Here is a 20,274-nt window from a genome sequence, read left to right on the forward strand (position 1 = left end):
GAATTACCATGTGAGCTCTTGCCCTTACCTATTTGGTAGGTGATAAGGGTCTATGGGGTAGTCTTACGTTAACCAGTTAACACGAGCCAACGTAACTGTGCTGAGTAGCTCAGAAACTCCAATTTTCTGCCTCCAGACGCGTCTCCAAGAAAAATTTTAAAATTTTTAGCGCGTAGATAGCACATACAGTTGAGACAGACATGGGAGAAGCCACTGCTTGCCCTGGATTGGACCTTCAACAAAGATAAGTTCTTTGTTATGAAAGGGATCGATTCCGTACAAACGTAAGGAAGTTCTTCTTCACCCAGAGAGTGGTGGAAAACTGGAACACTCTTCCGGAGGCTGTTATAGGGGAAAACACCCTCCAGGGATTCAAGACAAAATTAGACAAGTTCCTGCTGAACTAGAACGTACGCAGGTAGGGCTAGTCTCAGTTAGGGTCTTTGACCTAAGGGCTGCCGCGGGAGTGGACTGCTGGACACGATGGACCACTGGTCTGACCCAGCAGCGGCAAATCTTATGTTCTTATGTTCTTATGCATACAGTGCAACACCACAAAAACAGTGACACATGTCCCCTAATACTGTGCAAAATATAAAGACAGTAGATGTAAATTTGAAAAAACTGATACTTAACAATCACCACTTTACAAATTAACAAATAAAAATAAAACAAATAATGAGAAATAAGAAAATACCATTTTATTGGACTAATCCATTTTTCAATTAGCTTTCAGAGGCCAAATCTTTCTTCAGAACAGTACAGTATACTGCTGTTATTGTATCCTGTCCTGAGGAAAGTGGTTTAGTCCAAAAAATTGCCTTATTTTCATTTCCTATTTATAAACTTTTATCAATACAGTTACAATACTACTTGATTCTATGTAAAGCAATAAAAAAATCTTTCTACCTTTTGTCGTTTCTGCTTTAATCATCTTCTCTTTGCTCTCTTCTTTCTATACAGCGTTTGTCCTCTCTCCCTTCCATGCAACATCTGCCCTCTCTTTGCCCCTTCCACCCAGCTTCTGCCCTCTCTCTCTACCCCTTCCATCTACTGCCCACACTCTCTCTGCCCCTTCCATCTACTGTCCACCCTCTCTCTCTTCCATATGACATCTTCTCTCTTTCTACGTCCCTTCAATAAACTATATATCTGGGGTACCTTCTCTCCTTTGCACATGATTCATTTCAGCTTCAACCCCTCTCCATTTTTCTGTCTCCACCCCCTCCCCTATGCTTTGGCATCTCTCTCTTTCTCTTCTCCTTTCCTTCCTTCCTTCCCACTCCACACCATGGTGTGGTATCTCTATCTCCTTCCTTTCCCTCATGCCATGGCATCTCTTCCTCCCCCTCCATGGTCTGGTATCTCCTTTCCTTTTTTTCCTTTCCCTCCCTCCCATGGACTTGGCATCACTGATACCTCTCTCTTGTCTTCCTTCTCCCCCCTTCCCTCTCTCTCCCCAACTGGGTGCTGCAGCAGCAGCATTTCTCTCCCCCCTTCCCTGTCCAGTATTTCTACCCTCCCCTCTTCCCTATGCAGCAGCAACAGCAGCATGTCTCCCCCCCTTGCCTTTGCAGCATTTTTCCCTCCTTTGCCTGTGCAGCATTTCTACTCTCCCCCTTCCCTGTGAAGAATTTCTACCCTCCTCCCTTCCCTGTGCAGCATTTCTACTTTCCCCCTTCCCTGCCCAGCATTTCTACCCTCCTCCCTTCCCTGCCCAGCATTTCTACCCTCCCCCCTTCCCTGCCCAGCATGTCTGGCCGGTTCCCCTGCTGAAAGACGCGTGCGTCTACATCTCACTGATCCGCGGCTGCGTCAGAAGCCTTCTCTCTGACGTCGTGACATCAGAGAGAACGCTTCTGATGCAGCCGCGGATCGCGCGAGGAGCGGACGCCCGCGGCTTTCAGCAGGAGAGCCAGCCAGAAGCTGAGCAATGCTGGTGAGCACCCGCAGACACCCCTGTTTACTGCCGCTGCTGCTGGTTAAGGAAAGGCAGTAGCGGAAGAATAGGCATGGTGGCCGGCTATGCACTCCCTTGGGGCGTGCACCCGGGATGGACCTCCCCCCGCACCTCTCTTGGTACGTCACTGCTGTTAACCGAGTTGAGCTCCTCTTGGTCTATAAAATTAAGGTTTAGTTTAGTTGCAAAGGATTGATATTTGAGGGCAGCAGGCAGATATTCTCACATGTGGGTGATATCATCCATGGAGCCCAGCATGGACAATGCAAAAGTGTCTTCTTCTTAAGTGCCATCAACATGTATTCGAGTCCTAGCAACTTGATGAATTACAGATCTAAAAAGAAATCGTTTTTTGTTACTCTGGCAAGGTCCTCCAGCGTCATCCCCATGGTTGTTTTCAATGTGTTCAGTCTTCTGATTGCAGGTTGCCCTCTTCGTCTGGTTCCTTCAATCATTCCAAACATGATGTCCTTCTCCAATGATCTTTCTCTTCTAACAGTATGATCAAAATAAGAGAGTCATAACTTCATCATTTGGGTTTTTAGTGACATAGCCAGTTTGATCTCTTCCAGAATCTATTTGTTAGTTCTTCTGGTGGTCCATGACACGCATAAAATCCTTCTCCAACACCAAAGCTCAAATGAGTCAATCTTCTTTGTCTTTTTTCTTTAGGCCCTGATTCTGCAAAACGTGTCTAAAGTTAGGCACCATTTAGACGTCTAAGTTAGGAAGCCTTTGTAGAATCACGGTCAGTGGCATTCAGCACTGTTTAGATGTCTAACTTTTTAGGTATCGTGTAGAGAATCAGGTTTTAGGTGAGATTTAGGCGTCCTTAACATCAAATTACAGACCTGTTGCTTCAATTCCATTTTTTGTTAAACTACTGGAAAGTCTGGTACATTTGCAACTAATGAATTACTTGGACCTTTTCTCTCTATTACATGTTTCTCATTCTGGTTTTCGCCCTCTCTATAGTACCGAGACAGTTTTACATCTATAATATATTAAGCTATTTACTCTCTTTGTTTGCAAAAGGCTGTAGTGCTCTTGTAATACAGTTTGATCTAAGTAGCGCTTTTGATTTGGTCGATAATTCTATATTGTTGGATTTTCTTGACTGCATGGGTATTTCTGGCTCCTTGAATGGCTGCCGCCAGTTTTAATCTTTTTTACTATCCCTTTTCTAATAATTCCTAGCATCTTGTTTGTTTTATTGACCACCACTGTACATTAACCACTATACATAGATCTTTTTCTTGGACAATGACCCCTAAGGTAAAAACATAAGAATAGTCTTAATGAGTCAGACCAATGGTCCATCAAGCCCAGTAGTCCATTCTCATAGTGGCCAATCCAGGTCCCTAGTACCTAGCCAAAACCCAAGGAGTAGCAACATTCCATGCTACCGATCCAGGGCAAGTAGTGGCTTCCCCCATGTTTTTCTCAATAACAGACTATGGACTTTTCCACCTGGAAATTGTCCAAACCTTCTTAAAAATCCCAAACCTACCAAGTTTATTTTGAAAACACTCATTCAGGTACATGGGACAACTCCTGTGGTGTTACACAGGGATCCCCTCTTCCACCATTGTTGTTCAATATATATATATATATCTAGCATCTTTGGGGACAAGATTGTCAAATCTAGGAATTCAACTATATAGATATGCAGATGATATAACCATCATAATTCCTTTAACCTCTCAATTATCTGAAATCACTCGGGGGCAAATTCATAAACGGCATCCCAATTATAGGCGGCGGTAGGCGTCCTACCACTGTCTAACCAGCCAATCCGGACACACGTTTAAGTTTCAAGTTCTCAAGTTTCAAGTTTATTAAAATATTTGTTATACCGCTTATTCAAATTTCTAGGCGGTGTACAGCAATAAAAAAGTAAGAGTTTTTAAAACAAAACGTTTGGTATTAAAATATTAAAAACAAGACAGTGTTAATCTAATAGACATTGACAAAGAGCACGTAAGTTGACTACACACAGATGGGAAAGAGGAAGAACTACAATATTTTAAGTAAAGAGAACATTGAGGGTAAAAACAAAAGGTGGGTAGAGAGACTGGCATTAGTTTAGTCCTGAAAAGGACATTTTTATCCGAAAGCATCCTTAAATAAAAAAGTTTTGAGGTTTGCCTTAAATTGCTTTATTGAAGATTCCATCCGTAAATAGTGAGGCAATGAGTTCCATAGGATAGGCGCGGTGACGGCAAAATTATTAATTCTTAAAGTATTGATAAGTTTAAGAGATGGAACAATTAAGAGATTTTGTGATGTAGAATGAAGAGATTTGGCAGGATAATAGGGAATAAGAAGTCGGTCAATAAATTCTGGTTGACTGTATGAACGAGTGGTGAAGATTAATAATAAAATTTTATAGCTAATTCTGTGTTCTACAGGTAACCAGTGAGCATTAATTAGAAGGGGAGAGACATGATCATATTTCCTCGCACCATAAATGATTTTGATAGCAGTGTTTTGTATAATCTGGAGACGTCTTAGTTGTTGAAAAGAAATTAGAAAGTGATCTGACCAGGGAACCAGTAAAATGGGAAAGACTTGGAAATTACTATGGAAGGAAGCTTGGACAAGCACCATATCCAAAGTATGACCGGCAATGTGGGTAAAATTGTGCAATAGCGGCAAGAGATCAAGGTCTCTTAGAAAAGTGAGAATTTCTGAAGTTGAAGCGTTGCTGGGGTCATCGAAATGAATGTTAAAATCACCTAGAATGACGGGATTAGTAGAAGAAACGCAGAAATCCAAAATAGTGGATTGGAGAGGCGTAAGAGTTGTAACACTAACTGGGGGGGAGAAGGTACAAGAGCAAATATTCTTGAGGAGGGGAGGTTTTAAGCGTAACCTCCATGTATTCCAGTGTACTATTATTAGGAGAGACTTCAAAGGCAGCTTGTATGGTGGAACGATAAATAATGGCTAAGCCACCTCCTTTTTTACCCTGACGATGATTATATTGGTAAGTGAAACCTGGTGGACAAGAAAAAGACAGGTAACATTCTTCCCCTTTAGATAACCAGGTTTCTGTAATGAAAAGAAAATCAAAGTTGTGTTTAGTTATGGTGTCATGTATCAAGTGATGTTTTGTTTTGAGAGATCTAGAGTTGATTAGGCCTATTTTTAAGGCTTTCAGAGAAGTAGAAGAAGGTGTAACATTGGTTTGTATTGTAGTTAAGTGAGCAAGTTGTTGAGGGACTGAGCTAGGAGAGGTGTAGAGATCTCTCCCAGCTCTCCTAGACCTGGATGACGGCTCCAGTGTACAGGAATTTGGGAATAAGTTGAAGACATAACTGATAGTATTTGAAGAAGAAATAACAAATTAAGACAGAAAGATTTATGATTAGGCAAAGATACAAAGGGGGCGCACGAAGGAGCGCATTAAGGAGCAAGATCTGCTCCTTAAGCGCGCTCCTTCAGCGTGCACCGCAAGCAAGGCTGCCTACATTGTAGGTGTCTTTGCGAGCCTAGGGAGGTGCATAGGGTCACCTAAACTCGCTCAAGGCTAGGAGTGGGCGTGGTTTTGCCCAGAAGTGGCCTTAGGCGAGCTTAGGCGGCCCTGGGCGTCTCCCTAGGGCCACGATAGGCACCTGAAATATAGGCCAGGAAAATGATAGCCTACAAGTCAAATAGACGTGGCCGCTGAACTGATTGTGGCAAGGGAATCTCCCTATCATGATCAGTTTAGCGGCTATGACAGGGAACCTGTCCGTCCATCCCTACGAAGATGACCAGCAGGAGTATGCCCACTTCCTCCTGCTGGAGCCCCCAAAGCCCTCCCACCCCCAAATGTCTGCAGCAAGAGGAGTTCCAAATTCCTCCTGCCATCACCACCCCGATACATCCCCCTGCAGGAGGAATGCCCAGTCCCTCCTGCAGGAATTTTATTTGAAAAAATTTGTGGATCATGCTGACTCTTACGTATGAGATTCTCAACAATATATTGAAATGTTGGCTTCATTAAATATACCAGTTGACACCCTCATTTTGTTGGTGACCATGGATGTGGTAGCACTGTACACAAACATCCCACAGCAGCAAGCCATTCAGATAGTAGAGCTGCATTTGAGTCAGTTGCCCATTTCCGAACAAAAACTGTCTACATGTGTGTCTATGACCCAGATAGTGGTACAACATAATTATTTTGAGTTTGAACAACAATTTTTTCTTCAGGTCAAGGGAGTGGCCATGGAAGCCACAATGGCTCCTTCTTTGGCCTATTTATACATAACACAGTTCAAGGAAAAGTATGTATACCACTGCCCCTTCAGTGTCCAGATATTATCCTGGAAACGTTGCATAAATGATATTATGATCTGGAAGGGTATATTTGAAGATCTACAGGCATTTTTGAAATATATTAATGGGGTGGATAGCAACATTACGTTTGAGTCTAAGTGGCATGTTTCCCAGATACAGTTTTTGGATTTCCAGATTTCTTTTTCTCTGGAAATGGGCTTCTCTACTGTTTTGTATTAGAAACAAACTGACTGCAACACTGCAAGCTACCATCCAAAGATCTGAAGGAAAGGTTAAAGCGGAGAATAGATGGTTGAGGGAGATATGATAGAGTTCAATAAAATATTAAATAGAGAGGAATTGCATGTTTAGTCTTTCCAAAAATACTAGGACAAGGGGGCACGCAGTGAAGCTACTAAGTGATAAATTTAGAATAAATAGCTTAGCAGGGTTTAAAATGCTGCTGCACGACTCATATTCCGTGAGAGCTGCTATGCTCACATTACCCTTCTCCTCAAGTCACTTCACTGGCTCCCCATCCATTTACAAATACAGTTCAAACTCCTCTTACTGACTTACAAGTGTAGCCCCTCAATATCTCTCCTCCCTTATCTCCCCCTATGTTCCCTCCCCCCCGTGAACTCCGTTTGTCAGGTAAGTTCCTCTTATCTGTACCCATCTCCTCAACTGTCAACTCCAGACTCCATCCCTTCTTTCTTGCCGCCTGAATCAATATGCCGTGCTCCATTTCTAGCAGTCTTCAAATTCAAGCTAAAAGCTCACTTTTTGAAGCTCTTTCAACTCTTAACTCCTACTCACTTTATCATTCCTTCTGCCAGAGTCTCCCCAACCCTGAGCTGTCCTGTTTGACTGTCCAAATTAGATTGTAAGATCTTCTGAGCAAGGACCATCTATTGAATGTTACATGTACAGTGCTGTGTACATCTTTCAGCACTATAAAAATTATAAGTTTAAAAAAAGTTCAGATAGTTTCATCAGTGCCCATCACTCATTATTAAAATGAACAAGGGAAATCCATTTCTTTTTCTAGGCTAAGCAGCATATAATTTGTTTTACTCTTTTGGCATATTGCCAGGTACTTGTGGCCTGGATTAGCCATTGTTGGAAACAGGATATTGGGATTCATGGACCTATGGTCCCAGTATGGCAAGACTTATATTCTTATGCCAGCAGCTAATTTACCTTAGGAACCACTGATTTACACTTCTGAGAGGTCACTCCTCTATATTTGGCCCCTAGGCACATGCCTAGTTTGAATATATTTTAATTCTATCCTGCTTGTGCTGTGATTTCTGACTGGATTAAGAAGATAAGACTTGCCACTGCAGTGGTCCATCGTGCCCAGCAGGCCGCTCCCGCGGCGGCCCTTAGGTTAAAGACAGTGCCCTAACTGAGACTAGCCTTACCTGCGTACGTTCTGGTTCAGCAAGAACTTCTCTAACTTTTCAGGCCTACTAGATCTCTTGCTTCAGGTATACATCTCATGCAGTGCTAGTGCAATGAAGCATGTCCTGCTGCTGCTGGCTTTGCCCCCTCTTTCTGTGAACCTGCTACTTCATTCTCATGACTGAAAATTATTCCTCCCCAACAAACTTTATTTTGTATAACAGAAGTCAGTTCCTACCTTGTTGATCTTGTTGGTTTTGGGAAGGGTCTGGCTGATGTGCAGATCTGAATAACGAGGGGGCTTCCGCAAGGGGTTGTTAATGTCACATGGCACAGATTCTGTACGAACTAATCTTGCTGTAACATGAAAATAGAGATTAAAGTACATTATATAGCTGGAAATGGGAATGTCCAAAATCAGACTCATTAAGTTCTCAACAAAGAGCCTCCTGAGCCCTGTAATAAAAGCTGATCTGGATTCTTATCTCCTGAACCAAAAGTCCGATGGGAAGATTAGGTTTTTACCTCAATAATCTTGCTTCTAGTAGAAGGGCATATGAGTCTTGAACCAATGGGTTAGTCTCCTTTAATTATGAATTTGTAGAAGGCATCATCTACCTTTTTCTCTCAGCTCCACCTCCTCAGTTTGTAATAAAGCAGTTAAGGAGAAATAAGGAGGTGGGAAACAGCCACTTCTGTTCTGATCTGCAACAAGTAAATGACAGCAAATCAATGCCAAAAGGTGAAAATGCACAAATCACCTACCTGAGTGCAATCAGCACTAACACTTATGTAGCTGTCAAGTCTCTCATTTTTCTCATTGGGCAAGTCACTTAATTCTCCATTGCCTAAGGTATGCTACATAGATTGTGAGCCTGCCGAGAAAAATGCTTGAGTGTAAACTGCTTAGACAACTTTCATGGATAGGTAGTCTGACAACTTTTTTAAAAGAGTATCCCTTTGATAAAGTGGTTCTTTATTGATGATATCTTCATCTTATGGAGGGGAGACACAGAAAGGCTTTCAGCATTTCACAACTGGTTGAATTCATGCAATCCAAATCTCAAATTCAAGATGAAATATGACAATAAAGAAATACCTTTCTTGGACATTAAGATCAAAAAGACACCATACCGACTTATTACAACTATTTACAGAAAGGAAATTGACAGAAACATTATTTACACTACACTAGCTTTCAAAGCCAAAGTCTAAAATGCAATCTTCTTTACTCACAGTTCCTTAGATTACGCAGACTCTGTACTGATACGGCTGAATTTGATCACCAGGCTCCAATCATAGTAACATAGTAGATGACAGCAGATAAAAACCTGAATGGTCCATCCAGTCTGCCCAACCTGATTCAATTTAAATTTTTTCTTCTTAGCTATTTCTGGGCAAGAATCCAAAGCTCTACCCGGTACTGTGCTTGGGTTCCAACTGCCGAAATCTCCATTAAAACCGACTCCACCCCATCTACACCCTCCCAGCCATTGAAGCCCTCTTCAGCCCATCCTCCCACAAACGGCCATATACAGACACAGACCGTGCAAGTCTGCCCAGTACTGGCCTTAGTTCAATATTTAATATTATTTTCTGATTCTAGATCCTCTGTGTTCATCCCACGCTTCTTTGAACTCTGTCACCGTTTTCCTCTCCACCACCTCTCTTGGGAGCGCATTCCAGGCATCCACCACTCTCTCCTTAAAGTAGAATTTCCTAACATTGCTCTTGAATCTACCACCCCTCAACCTCAAATTATGTCCTCTGATTTTACCATTTTCTTTTCTCTGGAAAAGATTTTGTTCTACGTTAATACCCTTCAAGTATCTGAACGTCTGACTCATATCTCCCCTGTCTCTCCTTTCCTCTAGGGTATACATATTCAGGGCTTCCAGTCTCTCCTCATACGTCTTCTGGCGCAAGCCTCGTATCATTTTCGTTGCCCTCCTCTGGACCGCTTCAAGTCTTCTTACGTCCTTCGCCAGATACGGTCTCCAAAACTGAACACAATACTCCAAGTGGAGCCTTACCAATGACCTGTACAGGGGCATCAACACCTTCTTCCTTCTACTGACTACGATGACAGGTGTCTTGCGCGCAATTGTCTATGAACCACTGACTACGCCTCAATTTATACAGCCCAGCATCCTTCTGGCAGCAGCCACCGCCTTGTCACACTTTTTTTGTCTTTAGATCTTCGGACACTATCACCCCAACATCCTTCTTCCCCTCCGTGCATATCAGCTTCTCACCTCCCAGCATATAAAACTTTGTTTGAAAAAGGCTACCCAGAGAAGTGTGTAAAAGAATGTCATTGCAAGGCAAGAACCCAAGATAGAGAACAACTTCGACAGCAAAATACCTTTTTTGACATAATACTGTACCTTTGATTTTGCAACCATCAATTTTTTTTTTTTATTTTTTTGCAATCCTTCTAGTTTTCATAGATCTTTGAGAACAAGATGCTTTTTATAATGACATGCTCACAGTAATCTCTCTCTCATCCATTCCAATTTGTCTATATATTCTGCTTTATATACCACCATTATTTTTGTTTGCTTGTACCTATGTTAACTTCTGATGAAATAAAACCTGTTACTTTCTAGATACCATGTGCAAATTACAGTGCTGGGATTAAGGTTATTTTTTGTATAATGAAAGATAATATCTTTAGGCAATAATAGGTTATCTTTCACAATCTATGCATTTTTTAATGTTTTACATAGTTGCTATATAACCTTATTTTATCTTGGGTGCAAAAATTGGATTTTTTTAAAATAATAATTATTTTATTATGTTGATTTTTTACTGCTATATTTGTGTAGGTCTAATATTAAATCTCTGTCCACTTCTTCTGTCAGTGAAGGCCTGTATATTACACCAATGTAAATATATTTTCCATTCCCTCTGTTCAGAGTAACCCACAGTGCCTCTTCCTTACTCTGCAGATCCTGCAATTGTGTGGCTTTAATATGATCTTTAGCACAAAATGACTCGGAAATGTGAAAACTCAATAATGTTGAAATAAACACTTTCACCAAAACAATATAATGGATGTCACAAAAATCAGTACTGCTGCAGTTTCAATACAGGAAGTTTCAAATGACTGGAGGAAAAAGCCTCAGATTGGAACCCTTCCACCACCACAATGGTGGTCCAAGGTGGTTGGGCGAACACCTCACTGGCAAAAAACCTCCAGACCGACTCCCAATAGTTGTAAACTTGAAGCAGGGCTGTTGTGCAAAAGATAGAGGAAAAGTCCACTTATCTAATTAGTTGATCGGTACACAACAACAATGTTTTTTGCCAGTGAGGTGTTCGCCCAACCACCTTGGACCACCATTGTGGTGGTGGAAGGGTTCCAATCTGAGGCTTTTTCCTCCAGTCATTTGAAACTTCCTGTATTGAAACTGCAGCAGTACTGATTTTTGTGACATCCATTATATTGTTTTGGTGAAAGTGTTTATTTCAACTTTAATATGATCTTTAACATATAACACCGCTCCCCCCTCCTTTTGTTCCTACCCTGACTTTCCTGAACAGATTATAGCCTGTTTAACTATATCCCAGTCATGGTTCTCTGAAATTGCTACTAAATCCAAATCAGTCTCTTCCATCAAAAACTTCTAGATCCAGAACCTTGTTTCCTATACTTCAAACATTAGTATAAACTGCTTTCCAGACATTGCCCCCTTTTCCTATTTGTGTAGAGGAATTTATTTAGTGATTCGCTTATCTTAGGGCTTATACTCACCTGCAACATCATCTACCTAGGATCCTACAAAACTCTACCAAAAGATTGAGAACAATCCAAAACACAGCCATATGACTGATTTTTGACCTGAAAAAAATCAGCCCACATCACCCCATATTTCAAAAAACTGCACTGGCTATCAGTCGAGGCCAGAATAACTTTCAAATTCAGTTGCCTATGCTTCAAAACACTATTCGTCACGGCACCCACCTACCTTCTGAACAGGGCAGGATTAATGAATAGGCCCAAGAGGCACGTGCCTAGGGCCTGAAGTTATCAGGGGGGGACTCCCGCTGAGGAAACAAACAGGACTCCAATTTTTTTTCTTTCGGCAGCACCAGTCCCCCCTCCCACCCCCTTGAAAGATCGGTAGTGCCAGCCCCCCCCCCCCCCCCGGAAAGATTGGCAGCGCTGGGCCCCTCCTGGAAAGATCAGGAGTGCCAGCCCCCCCCCAAGAAAGATCAGCAGCGCTGGGCCCCCCCCGAAAGATCGGAAGCATCAGGCCCCCCTCCTAGGAAAAATCAGCAGCGTCCCCCCCCCCCACAGCAGCGACGGCAAGTTCCTTCCTGCAAGCAGTGCTCAGTCAATAGCTTCCCCTCTGACGCAGCTTCCGCCTGGGCAGTTCGCGTCATAGGGCAGCCTTGGAGCCTCAGTTGCACCGCTTGCAAGTTGCAACGGATTCTAGAGATGGAGCTGACTGAAAAAGGTAGATAATGCCTTCTACAAACTTACAAGTAAAGGAGAATAACCCACTGGGTCAAAACTCATATGCCTTTTGCACTAGAACTGCCTTTGTAGCAAAGATATGGTAAACCCTGACAGATAGTGAACTAAAAGAAAACTTTATACTGTCTACTACACTACCTATAGAACAAATGAGGAGATTTTTCCTTTTCCCTGCAGTCACAGGAAAAAAAACAACACCACCTCTTCCTGTTATATGTTGGATATCCAGCACATGTCCTGAGCTGAGGTGGTACATTAATCTGCCAGGACAGCTGAATGTACTAAGGGAGAAGATTCTCAAATATTTGTGTTAAAATCTGATGGGCCACTGTTGTGGCCATTACTGTAACAATTTCAAAAAGGCGAGTCATTCTTTAAAACCACGAATGCAAATAAGGGTCACAGAGGGTCGCTAAATTTGCATGTACTGGTCATTGGTGATAGCAATCGGCACATGCGTAAAATAAATGCACAAATAAAAAAATTCAGCCTACAACCTTGGTGGATTACAATAAAACAAATACAGAATATTTCACATAATCTTCACAACAAAACAAACTGCAACTGTAACGAGTAATAATAAAAAAAGACCCCAAATCGAAGATCAGCAGGAAGGATGCCCACTCCCTCCCATCACCGCCATCAAGCAACCTTCCCACCCCAGCAGCATAAGGGATGCCCATTCCCTCTCCGCCACCACTGTCATACCCCTGACACCCTCTCCATGCCTCCAATGACCCCCTCCATCCCCACCTTACCTTGTTTACAAATGCTGGCCAGAGGGATGCTTCCTCTTCAAAATAGCGGGCCTTCCCCTTCCCAGTGCATCTGAACCAATCAGAGCCTCAGGCCCCTCTCCAGTGTATCCGGGGAGGGGCCTAAGTCTCTGATTGATCCAGTTGCCTAAGGCCCTTCCTATGGGAGGGGCCTTAAGCAACCTGGGCCAATCAGAGTCTTAGGTCCCTCCCCAGCGCATCCCAGGATGCACTGGGGAGGAAAAGGCCCACCATTTTGAAGAGACGGGCCTGCTTGCAGGAGGTAAGAGGTATCCCTCCGGTCAGCCTTCGTAAACAAGGTAAGAGGGGGTCAGGGAGGGGTCATCAGGAGTATTGAAGCAGCGGCTGGAGTGGGCATCCCTCCCGCTGCCGTGGGGGGGAGTGTTGAGAGGATTGCTTGGCGTGGATGTGGGCATCTCTCCCACTGCTGGGGGGGTTGCTTAATGGCAGTGAGGGGAGTGGGCATCCCTCCCACTGCCGGGGATGTCAGTTTAGCGACCATGTTAAAGTTTTGAGAATCTTCCCCTGCTCTTTAGATGAGGGACTGCAAATACCAGAATGCACCTATAGTTTCTTTTTCTAAAAAAACTCCAGGAGTAGGACAAAAAAAGTGCTGCTGCTACTGCTGGAGTAAATATTCACAGGGGTTTAACAGGGCAGGAGACTATGCCACCCTGAGAGAACTTCTGCATTATAAATTACATTGGCTTCCTGTGAAGGACAAAATATGATTTAAATTATTGCAGGGCTCTTCCTTGTGATATTATATTAGGAATTTGTTTTTCTTGAAATTTCCAATGTTTAAGACCTTAAAATCAATTAGGCAACTCACTTACTCTATTCAGTACTGTATGGCATAATTTTGGAATGATCTTCCAATCACAATAAGATCTCGTGATCAGTATTTGCGATTTCGATAGATGTTAAAAACCCATTTATTTTGTAAGCTCGCCATTCAATGTCATAATTTCTCATCTTTATTGTTAGTGTTTGTATTTCCTGGATACTCTTAACCAGCTCTTATCTTGTGGAATCTGTCCTAGAACTGATAAGGTAAAGGTGGAATACAAATACATGTTCTGATCTAACAAAACCCTCCCATTCATGATCCAGTTGTTCCTCCTCTATCTTAATTCTACCTCGTGCTCACTGCTGGTGATAAAGGGTGCTAAAACCCTAAAACCTTATCCAGCATCACCCCTTCCCTGCCCGCAGAGGGAAAGGAAGAGAGAGAAAGATGCCTGAGTGGGATTTTGGTGCCCTGGTCCAGCGCCTCACCTGGTCCATAGGTTCAGCTGGTCTTGCAGGAGAGGCTCCTGCTTAAACTGTGATATGGAATCCATGTTTAACTAATGTGAACCGCCTAGAACTCACTGGGTATGGCGGTATACAAGAATAAAGTTATTACTATTATTATTTATAAACAGGTTGGGAGGCAGTTAGTGCCAAGGCAGACCCAAAAGATATGCAGGCACCCATGAAAGTCAATGCCAGTGACCACATGCCTTTTTTTGTGTGGTCCCATCTTTGTGCAGTTAGGTCTGAGTTCTGGATATTCAGGGCCAATACGGCACATCAGCTAGGGCATGCTTATCAGTGCAGAGTCCCTTACCTCCTCGGTGAATGATGAGTAGGTGGCATGGAGGAGCCTCTTTGGTGCATTTGTTGTGGCACTTTAACCTAAGGATTGAAATACAGCACCAACTGATGTGAAATCTCCCACAGCTTACACATACCATCAAATTCTTTCTACACCTCAGATATCTTCGTTACACAAAAATGTATAAAGAAGGGAAAAAGTTCACTATTGAATATCATTACAAAATAAGCCAATATCTTATAGCAGCAGTTAGGGATCTCGGGCACTTACACCTTTTGCTGCATATAAGGTTCCTAAATTTTGAATTCAAGTTTCTAAAAATGAGGTTCCCTAAGTGCAGATGCCATAATTAAGCACTCGCCTTGCCCTACCATCCTGGACCCACCCACCTTCTATGTAGGAACCTTATAAATGAAGTGTGGGTCTCTCTCACATGGTAAGGCCACTTTTAGCACTGCCAGAAAATGGCTGATTTTTCTGTTTCAGCAATAATGCTGGTCAAAACCAGTCGCTTACCTCGGTTCATAGACAAAACCGCGGAAGACAAAGGTGCGCGCTGACAACTGAGCGCAAGACGGAGGCGTGCGTGCTGAAGAAAATGACAGTTTTTAGGAGCTCCGACGGGGGGTTTTGTTGGGGAGCCCGCCCACTTTACTTAATACAGATCGTGGCGGTTTTGTGGGTAGTTTGGGGGGTTGTAACCCCCCCTCATTATACTGTAAACTTAACTTTTTCCCCACAACACCCCCACAACGCGGCGCGATCTGTATAAAGTAAAGTGGGGGGGGTTCTCCCCCCCCACACCCCCGTCGGAGCACCTAAAAACAGTTATTTTCTTCGGCGCACGTACGCCTTTGTCTTCCGCGGTTTTGACCTGACACCGCTTACCTCTTTGGCCCTTTTCTTTTAATGGGCCTTAGGTGTCTGAGCCAATCAGGGTCTGGACCCCTCCCTGTGCATTACATGAGGCATCAATGAGGGAAGGCCCACAATTTAGGATCAGCAGACCTTGAAGGAGGAGGGACCATACTTCCCTTCTCTTTCCAACAGACAAAGGTACCGGGGGGGGGGGGGGCATCTGATGGCAGGAGGGATGGATTTCCTTCCTCCCAATTTTCTTTCGCATGGGGGGGAGATGCCATAGCAGGAGAAAGTGGGCTTCCCTCCTGTCAATTTTCTTTCACACAGTTGGGGGAGACGCCATGGCAGGAGAGAGAGGGCACTTGAGTCCAAGCTTCTGTGGCTTATTTCATGCAATTGCAAATTTGTCCTTTACTCACCACCACTCACTGTAATATCAGTTATGTGTGGAATATTTCTTTTATTTTTGCAATTTATAATGCGTGTTTTTATCTTGTCTGTCTATAGTTTTGTGACGACCTTTTTTCCGTTCCCCTCTTCACTATTTTTCATTCGCTTACAGCGTGTTTGGCTTCAATAAGATTTCTTTTCTACCTTTCCCTTCATGTTTCACGCTTTTATCCATGCTTTTTTCTCTTGTTTCTTTTAATGACATACTTTAGCATTTTCTCTCCTTATATAATTAAGCTTTATTGTCAGATGAATTCAGACCTTATTGTAGTATCCGGTTTTTAGATATGCTATAATTTTTTTTTAATTATTTTTTTATTTATTTATGAAATTTAATACATTTACAATATCGAAAGATATCAAAGAAAAAAAGGTTTTCAGTACAAAGTTTTTCAACACAACAAACAATACAAAAACAATCCTTTACAAGCCCACTAGATGGGGAAACAAAGAAATTGGTTGAATTCCAATGAACCCAAATCATTCCCTACTAAATTAGGAGTCTGACATCCAACCAAATTTCTCATCAATGAATAAATAAAATAAGATCTCACTTCTGTTCACGAGCTAATAAAAATTGTTGCAATTGAATGGGGTCCCAGAAAACAAATTCAGTGTCTTGTAACTTAACCAGACATTTACAAGGAAATTTTAAATAAAAAGATGCCTCAAGTGCCAATACTCTAGTTCTCAATTTCAGAAATTCTTTTCTTCTGAACTGCGTAGCTCTTGAGACATCAGGAAAAATACTAACCAAATCCCCACAGAACTTGGTCAGTCTATTTTTAAAATAAAGTTTCATTAGCAACATTTTATCTGTCTCACTCATACATGTTAGTATCATTGTGGACCGAGTCTGGATATTGTACAGTTTTCTTTTTCTTCTGGGGAATATGATAACAATTATTTATTGGAAAACTATCCGCATTGGCTAATCCCAGTATTTCTTTGAAATTACATTACATTACATTACATTAATGACTTCTATTCCGCCTGTACCTTGCAGTTCTAAGCGGATTACATCAAAAAGATAACTGGACATTTCCAGGAAGAGGAATACAATTAAAGGCGTTAGGTCTAAAACCATTTTGAAGGGAGGATACTAAGAGGGGAGAGAGGAGAAAAGAGAGGGGGTTAGGAAATTAGGATGAATTTCTTGAATAGTATGGTTTTGATTTCTTTTCGGAAAGAATATTTTCTTAACAAAATTTCTGGTAATAACAAATGAGTCACTGGGAAATTAACCAAGCGGAGATTCTTTCCCCGATGCATATTTTCTAACATTTCCATTTTTAAATGCAAAGACGTAGAGTCTTTGACCGTAGATAGTGAAACAGCTTGCAAAGTGTTACTTTGAGTTTCAATCACACCTAATCTTTTTTCCAGACAATTTAAGTTGGAATCCACATTCTCAAACTTTTGAACCACAGAATGTGAGTAATCAGATGTTTGTTTCATTGATTCTCTGAGAAACCCTTCAACTCTAGAAATACCTAACCATAAATCTTTAAGAGTAATATCTTGTTTTTCCACTGCCTGTGGTTGTTCATCCACTACACTTTCAGTAAAAACCAGTTTATTTATATGAGTGGGTGATACCACAGGACCAGTGGAAGTAGTGGGAGTTATATTCCCACTAAGACCAGATATTGGATGAAGAGGGGGTGTCCTTTCAAGGGTACTCAACGATGCTCCAGATATGGGAGAATTCAAGTCAAGTAAATTTTGTGCTGGAGTTTCTAAAGTAAATGTCAAGTGTCTGTCCATGGGACCTAAAACAGCAGGTGTTGAACTTTTAGGTTTGACTTTCCTTTTGCCCATAATCAATTAATTTATATGACCTGGTATTCTGCTCCACAGCTCCACGTTGATCCAAGGGGCTTCCAAGGGGCGTGACCTGCCCCTTAGGGCATGCCCCTTCGGCCACGCCATGCAGCCGCAACCACGGCAGCAGACAAAAATTTATAGGAAAGGCAAAGGCAAGGAGGACGGACCCAGTGACGTCAGGGTCCGTCTTCCAAAATGCCTGTCCAATATGGCTGCGGGTGCTGCTACAACAGTGGGCTGTTCGGGGCAGCGAAGATAGCCCTCCGTCGTCCTCAATGCAGGCAAGTAGCTACCGATCCCTCCGCGGCAGCAGACAAAAATTTATAGGAAAGGCAAAGGCAAGGAAGACGTACCCAATGACGTCAGGGTCCATCTTCCAAAATGCCTGTCCGATATGGCTGCGGGTGCTGCTACAACAGTGGGCTGTTCGGGGCAGCGAAGATAGCCCTCCGTCGTCCTCAATGCAGGCAAGTAGCTCCCGATCCCTCCGCGGCAGCAGACAAAAATTTATAGGAAAGGCAAAGGCAAGGAGGATGGACCCAATGACGTCAGGGTCCGTCTTCCAAAATGCCTGTCCGATATGGCTGCGGGTGCTGCTACAACAGTGGGCTGTTCGGGGCAGCGAAGATAGCCCTCCGGCGTCCTCAATGCAGGCAAGTAGCTACCGATCCCTCCGCGGCAGCAGACAAATATTTATAGGAAAGGCAAAGGCAAGGAAGACGTACCCAATGACGTCAGGGTCCGTCTTCCAAAATGCCTGTCCGATATGGCTGCGGGTGCTGCTACAACAGTGGGCTGTTTGGGGCAGCGAAGATAGCCCTCCGGCGTCCTCAATGCAGGCAAGTAGCTCCCGATCCCTCCGCGGCAGCAGACAAAATTTAATAGGAAAGGCAAAGGCAAGGAGGACGGACCCAATGACGTCAGGATCCGTCTTCCAAAATGCCTGTCCAATATGGCTGCGGGTGCTGCTACAACAGTGGGCTGTTCGGGGCAGCGAAGATAGCCCTCCGGCGTCCTCAATGCAGGCAAGTAGCTCCCTATGCTATAATTTTTTTGATATGCTATAAGTGTTGTGTTTTTTACTTTTTTTAGATAAGACCATAATAAATGAATTTTAATTTCAACCTACCAAAAAAATTCTTATGAGATACAGGAGTTTTATATATGTGGTTTTATTTTTTTTATTTTAAATCTTTATTAACATTTTATATTTTTGACAAAGTTATTAGTCAAAACAAGAAATAATACAATACCAGTCAACATCTTTAAATTGCAGAATGGTATATAAAGAAAAGTAAAAGAAAAATATTAAGAGAAAAGAAGAAAATTCTTTACATACAAATACACTTTCAAACTTTCCCTTCACTTTAATAATACCAAACTTATCTCAGGAAATTAAATATACTGGTTTGTATAGTTAGACCTTAATTAAGGGGGAGAGAGGCTATGCATTCACTGAAATTTTAAACCAAACAGTACAAAGAGTAGCTGATTGGGTATAGGAACCTTAAAAACTGAACTGACTTGAAGCAGAGCTTCTCTCAAGAATACTAAACTTGCTCTTTAGCAGAAATAAATTTAACCAACTACTGAGGCTCGAAAAATACATATCTATTCCCTTGATAGACCAGCACATATTTACAGGGGTCGCACCCAATTGTAAAACCTTTGGTCTCAAAATAAGAAATTGTTTTCTTCTCTTTGGGGTCATTCGTGACACATCTGGATACATCCTCACTAATTTTGTCATAAATGGAACATCCTTAAACTTGAAAAATAACTTAAGCATCCGTTCTCTGTCAGAGTCAATTGCAAATTGTACTAGCAGTGGAGCAGTTGCCGGTGCCTCATTATCAGATCTCTCAGGAAATTTGTTAAATCCAAACTATCTGCAGATAAATTCTGCTGGTTTAGTTTTTGATGTAAAGTTTTAATAGGTAAATAATATATTTTTGTAAGAGGCGGATAAGAGGTTTCAGGAACTTTCAAAACTTCTTTTAGATATTTCTTAAATGTATCTTGCACTGGAATTAGTGGTAATTTTGGGAAATTTGTAATCCTAAGGTTAAATCTTCTAATCATATTTTCCAACATTTCCATCTTAAAATTCAGGTTTCTACTATCCCTTACCCAGATTCCACAGTTTTTATTCTAGTCTCTTGTCCGTCCACTTTATTTTCCACGCTAGATATTCTATTCTTCATTTCCAAATTTTCAGAAACAACAGTAGTATACCTTGATGTAAGCTGCTGCATTTGAGTCCCCAAAGAGATTTGTAAAGTTGATTTTGCATCCCAAAATGTTTCCATATTAAAAACCTTGGGTCTCTGCATGGGTGTTAGTTCAAAACCCAGACCTCCTGGAATATTTAAAGTACCTGGAACCTCAGCTGGAGAAGGATTCAATGTGAGGAAATCCTGAGGGATCTTCTGGTTCATCTCCTCCGAGTGCCCCAATGGCTGAGTATGCTTCAACCCTGCCGAGTCGACTTCCGCACTAAGCTGGTTTGAAGGGAGAACACCACGGGACGTTCCTTCCACCAACTGCTGCATCGACGCCCCCGGGTGACTCGGAAGACTCCGCTCCTCCGGAGATAGTGATGTTGCCCCGAAAGAGAGTGCAAATGCTTCAGCTGGCGTGCCTC

At 42.3% G+C, this 20,274-nt stretch overlaps 1 protein-coding gene across 1 annotated transcript in view; it reads right to left on the minus strand.

The window, feature by feature from the left end:
• KSR2 (kinase suppressor of ras 2) overlaps positions 1-20,274 on the minus strand; it is a 530,220-nt gene that overhangs the window by 208,136 nt on the left and 301,810 nt on the right. Inside the window, exons 9-10 of the mRNA XM_033953868.1 lie at positions 14,505-14,572; positions 7,872-7,990 (exon numbers count right to left, since the gene is read on the minus strand). Of these exons, the coding sequence (XP_033809759.1) occupies positions 7,872-7,990; positions 14,505-14,572 (187 nt within the window). The remainder of the gene's footprint in view (positions 1-7,871; positions 7,991-14,504; positions 14,573-20,274) is intronic.

This window comes from Geotrypetes seraphini, chromosome 8, assembly GCF_902459505.1.
Source record: "Geotrypetes seraphini chromosome 8, aGeoSer1.1, whole genome shotgun sequence".
Classification (NCBI taxonomy): domain Eukaryota; kingdom Metazoa; phylum Chordata; class Amphibia; order Gymnophiona; family Dermophiidae; genus Geotrypetes; species Geotrypetes seraphini.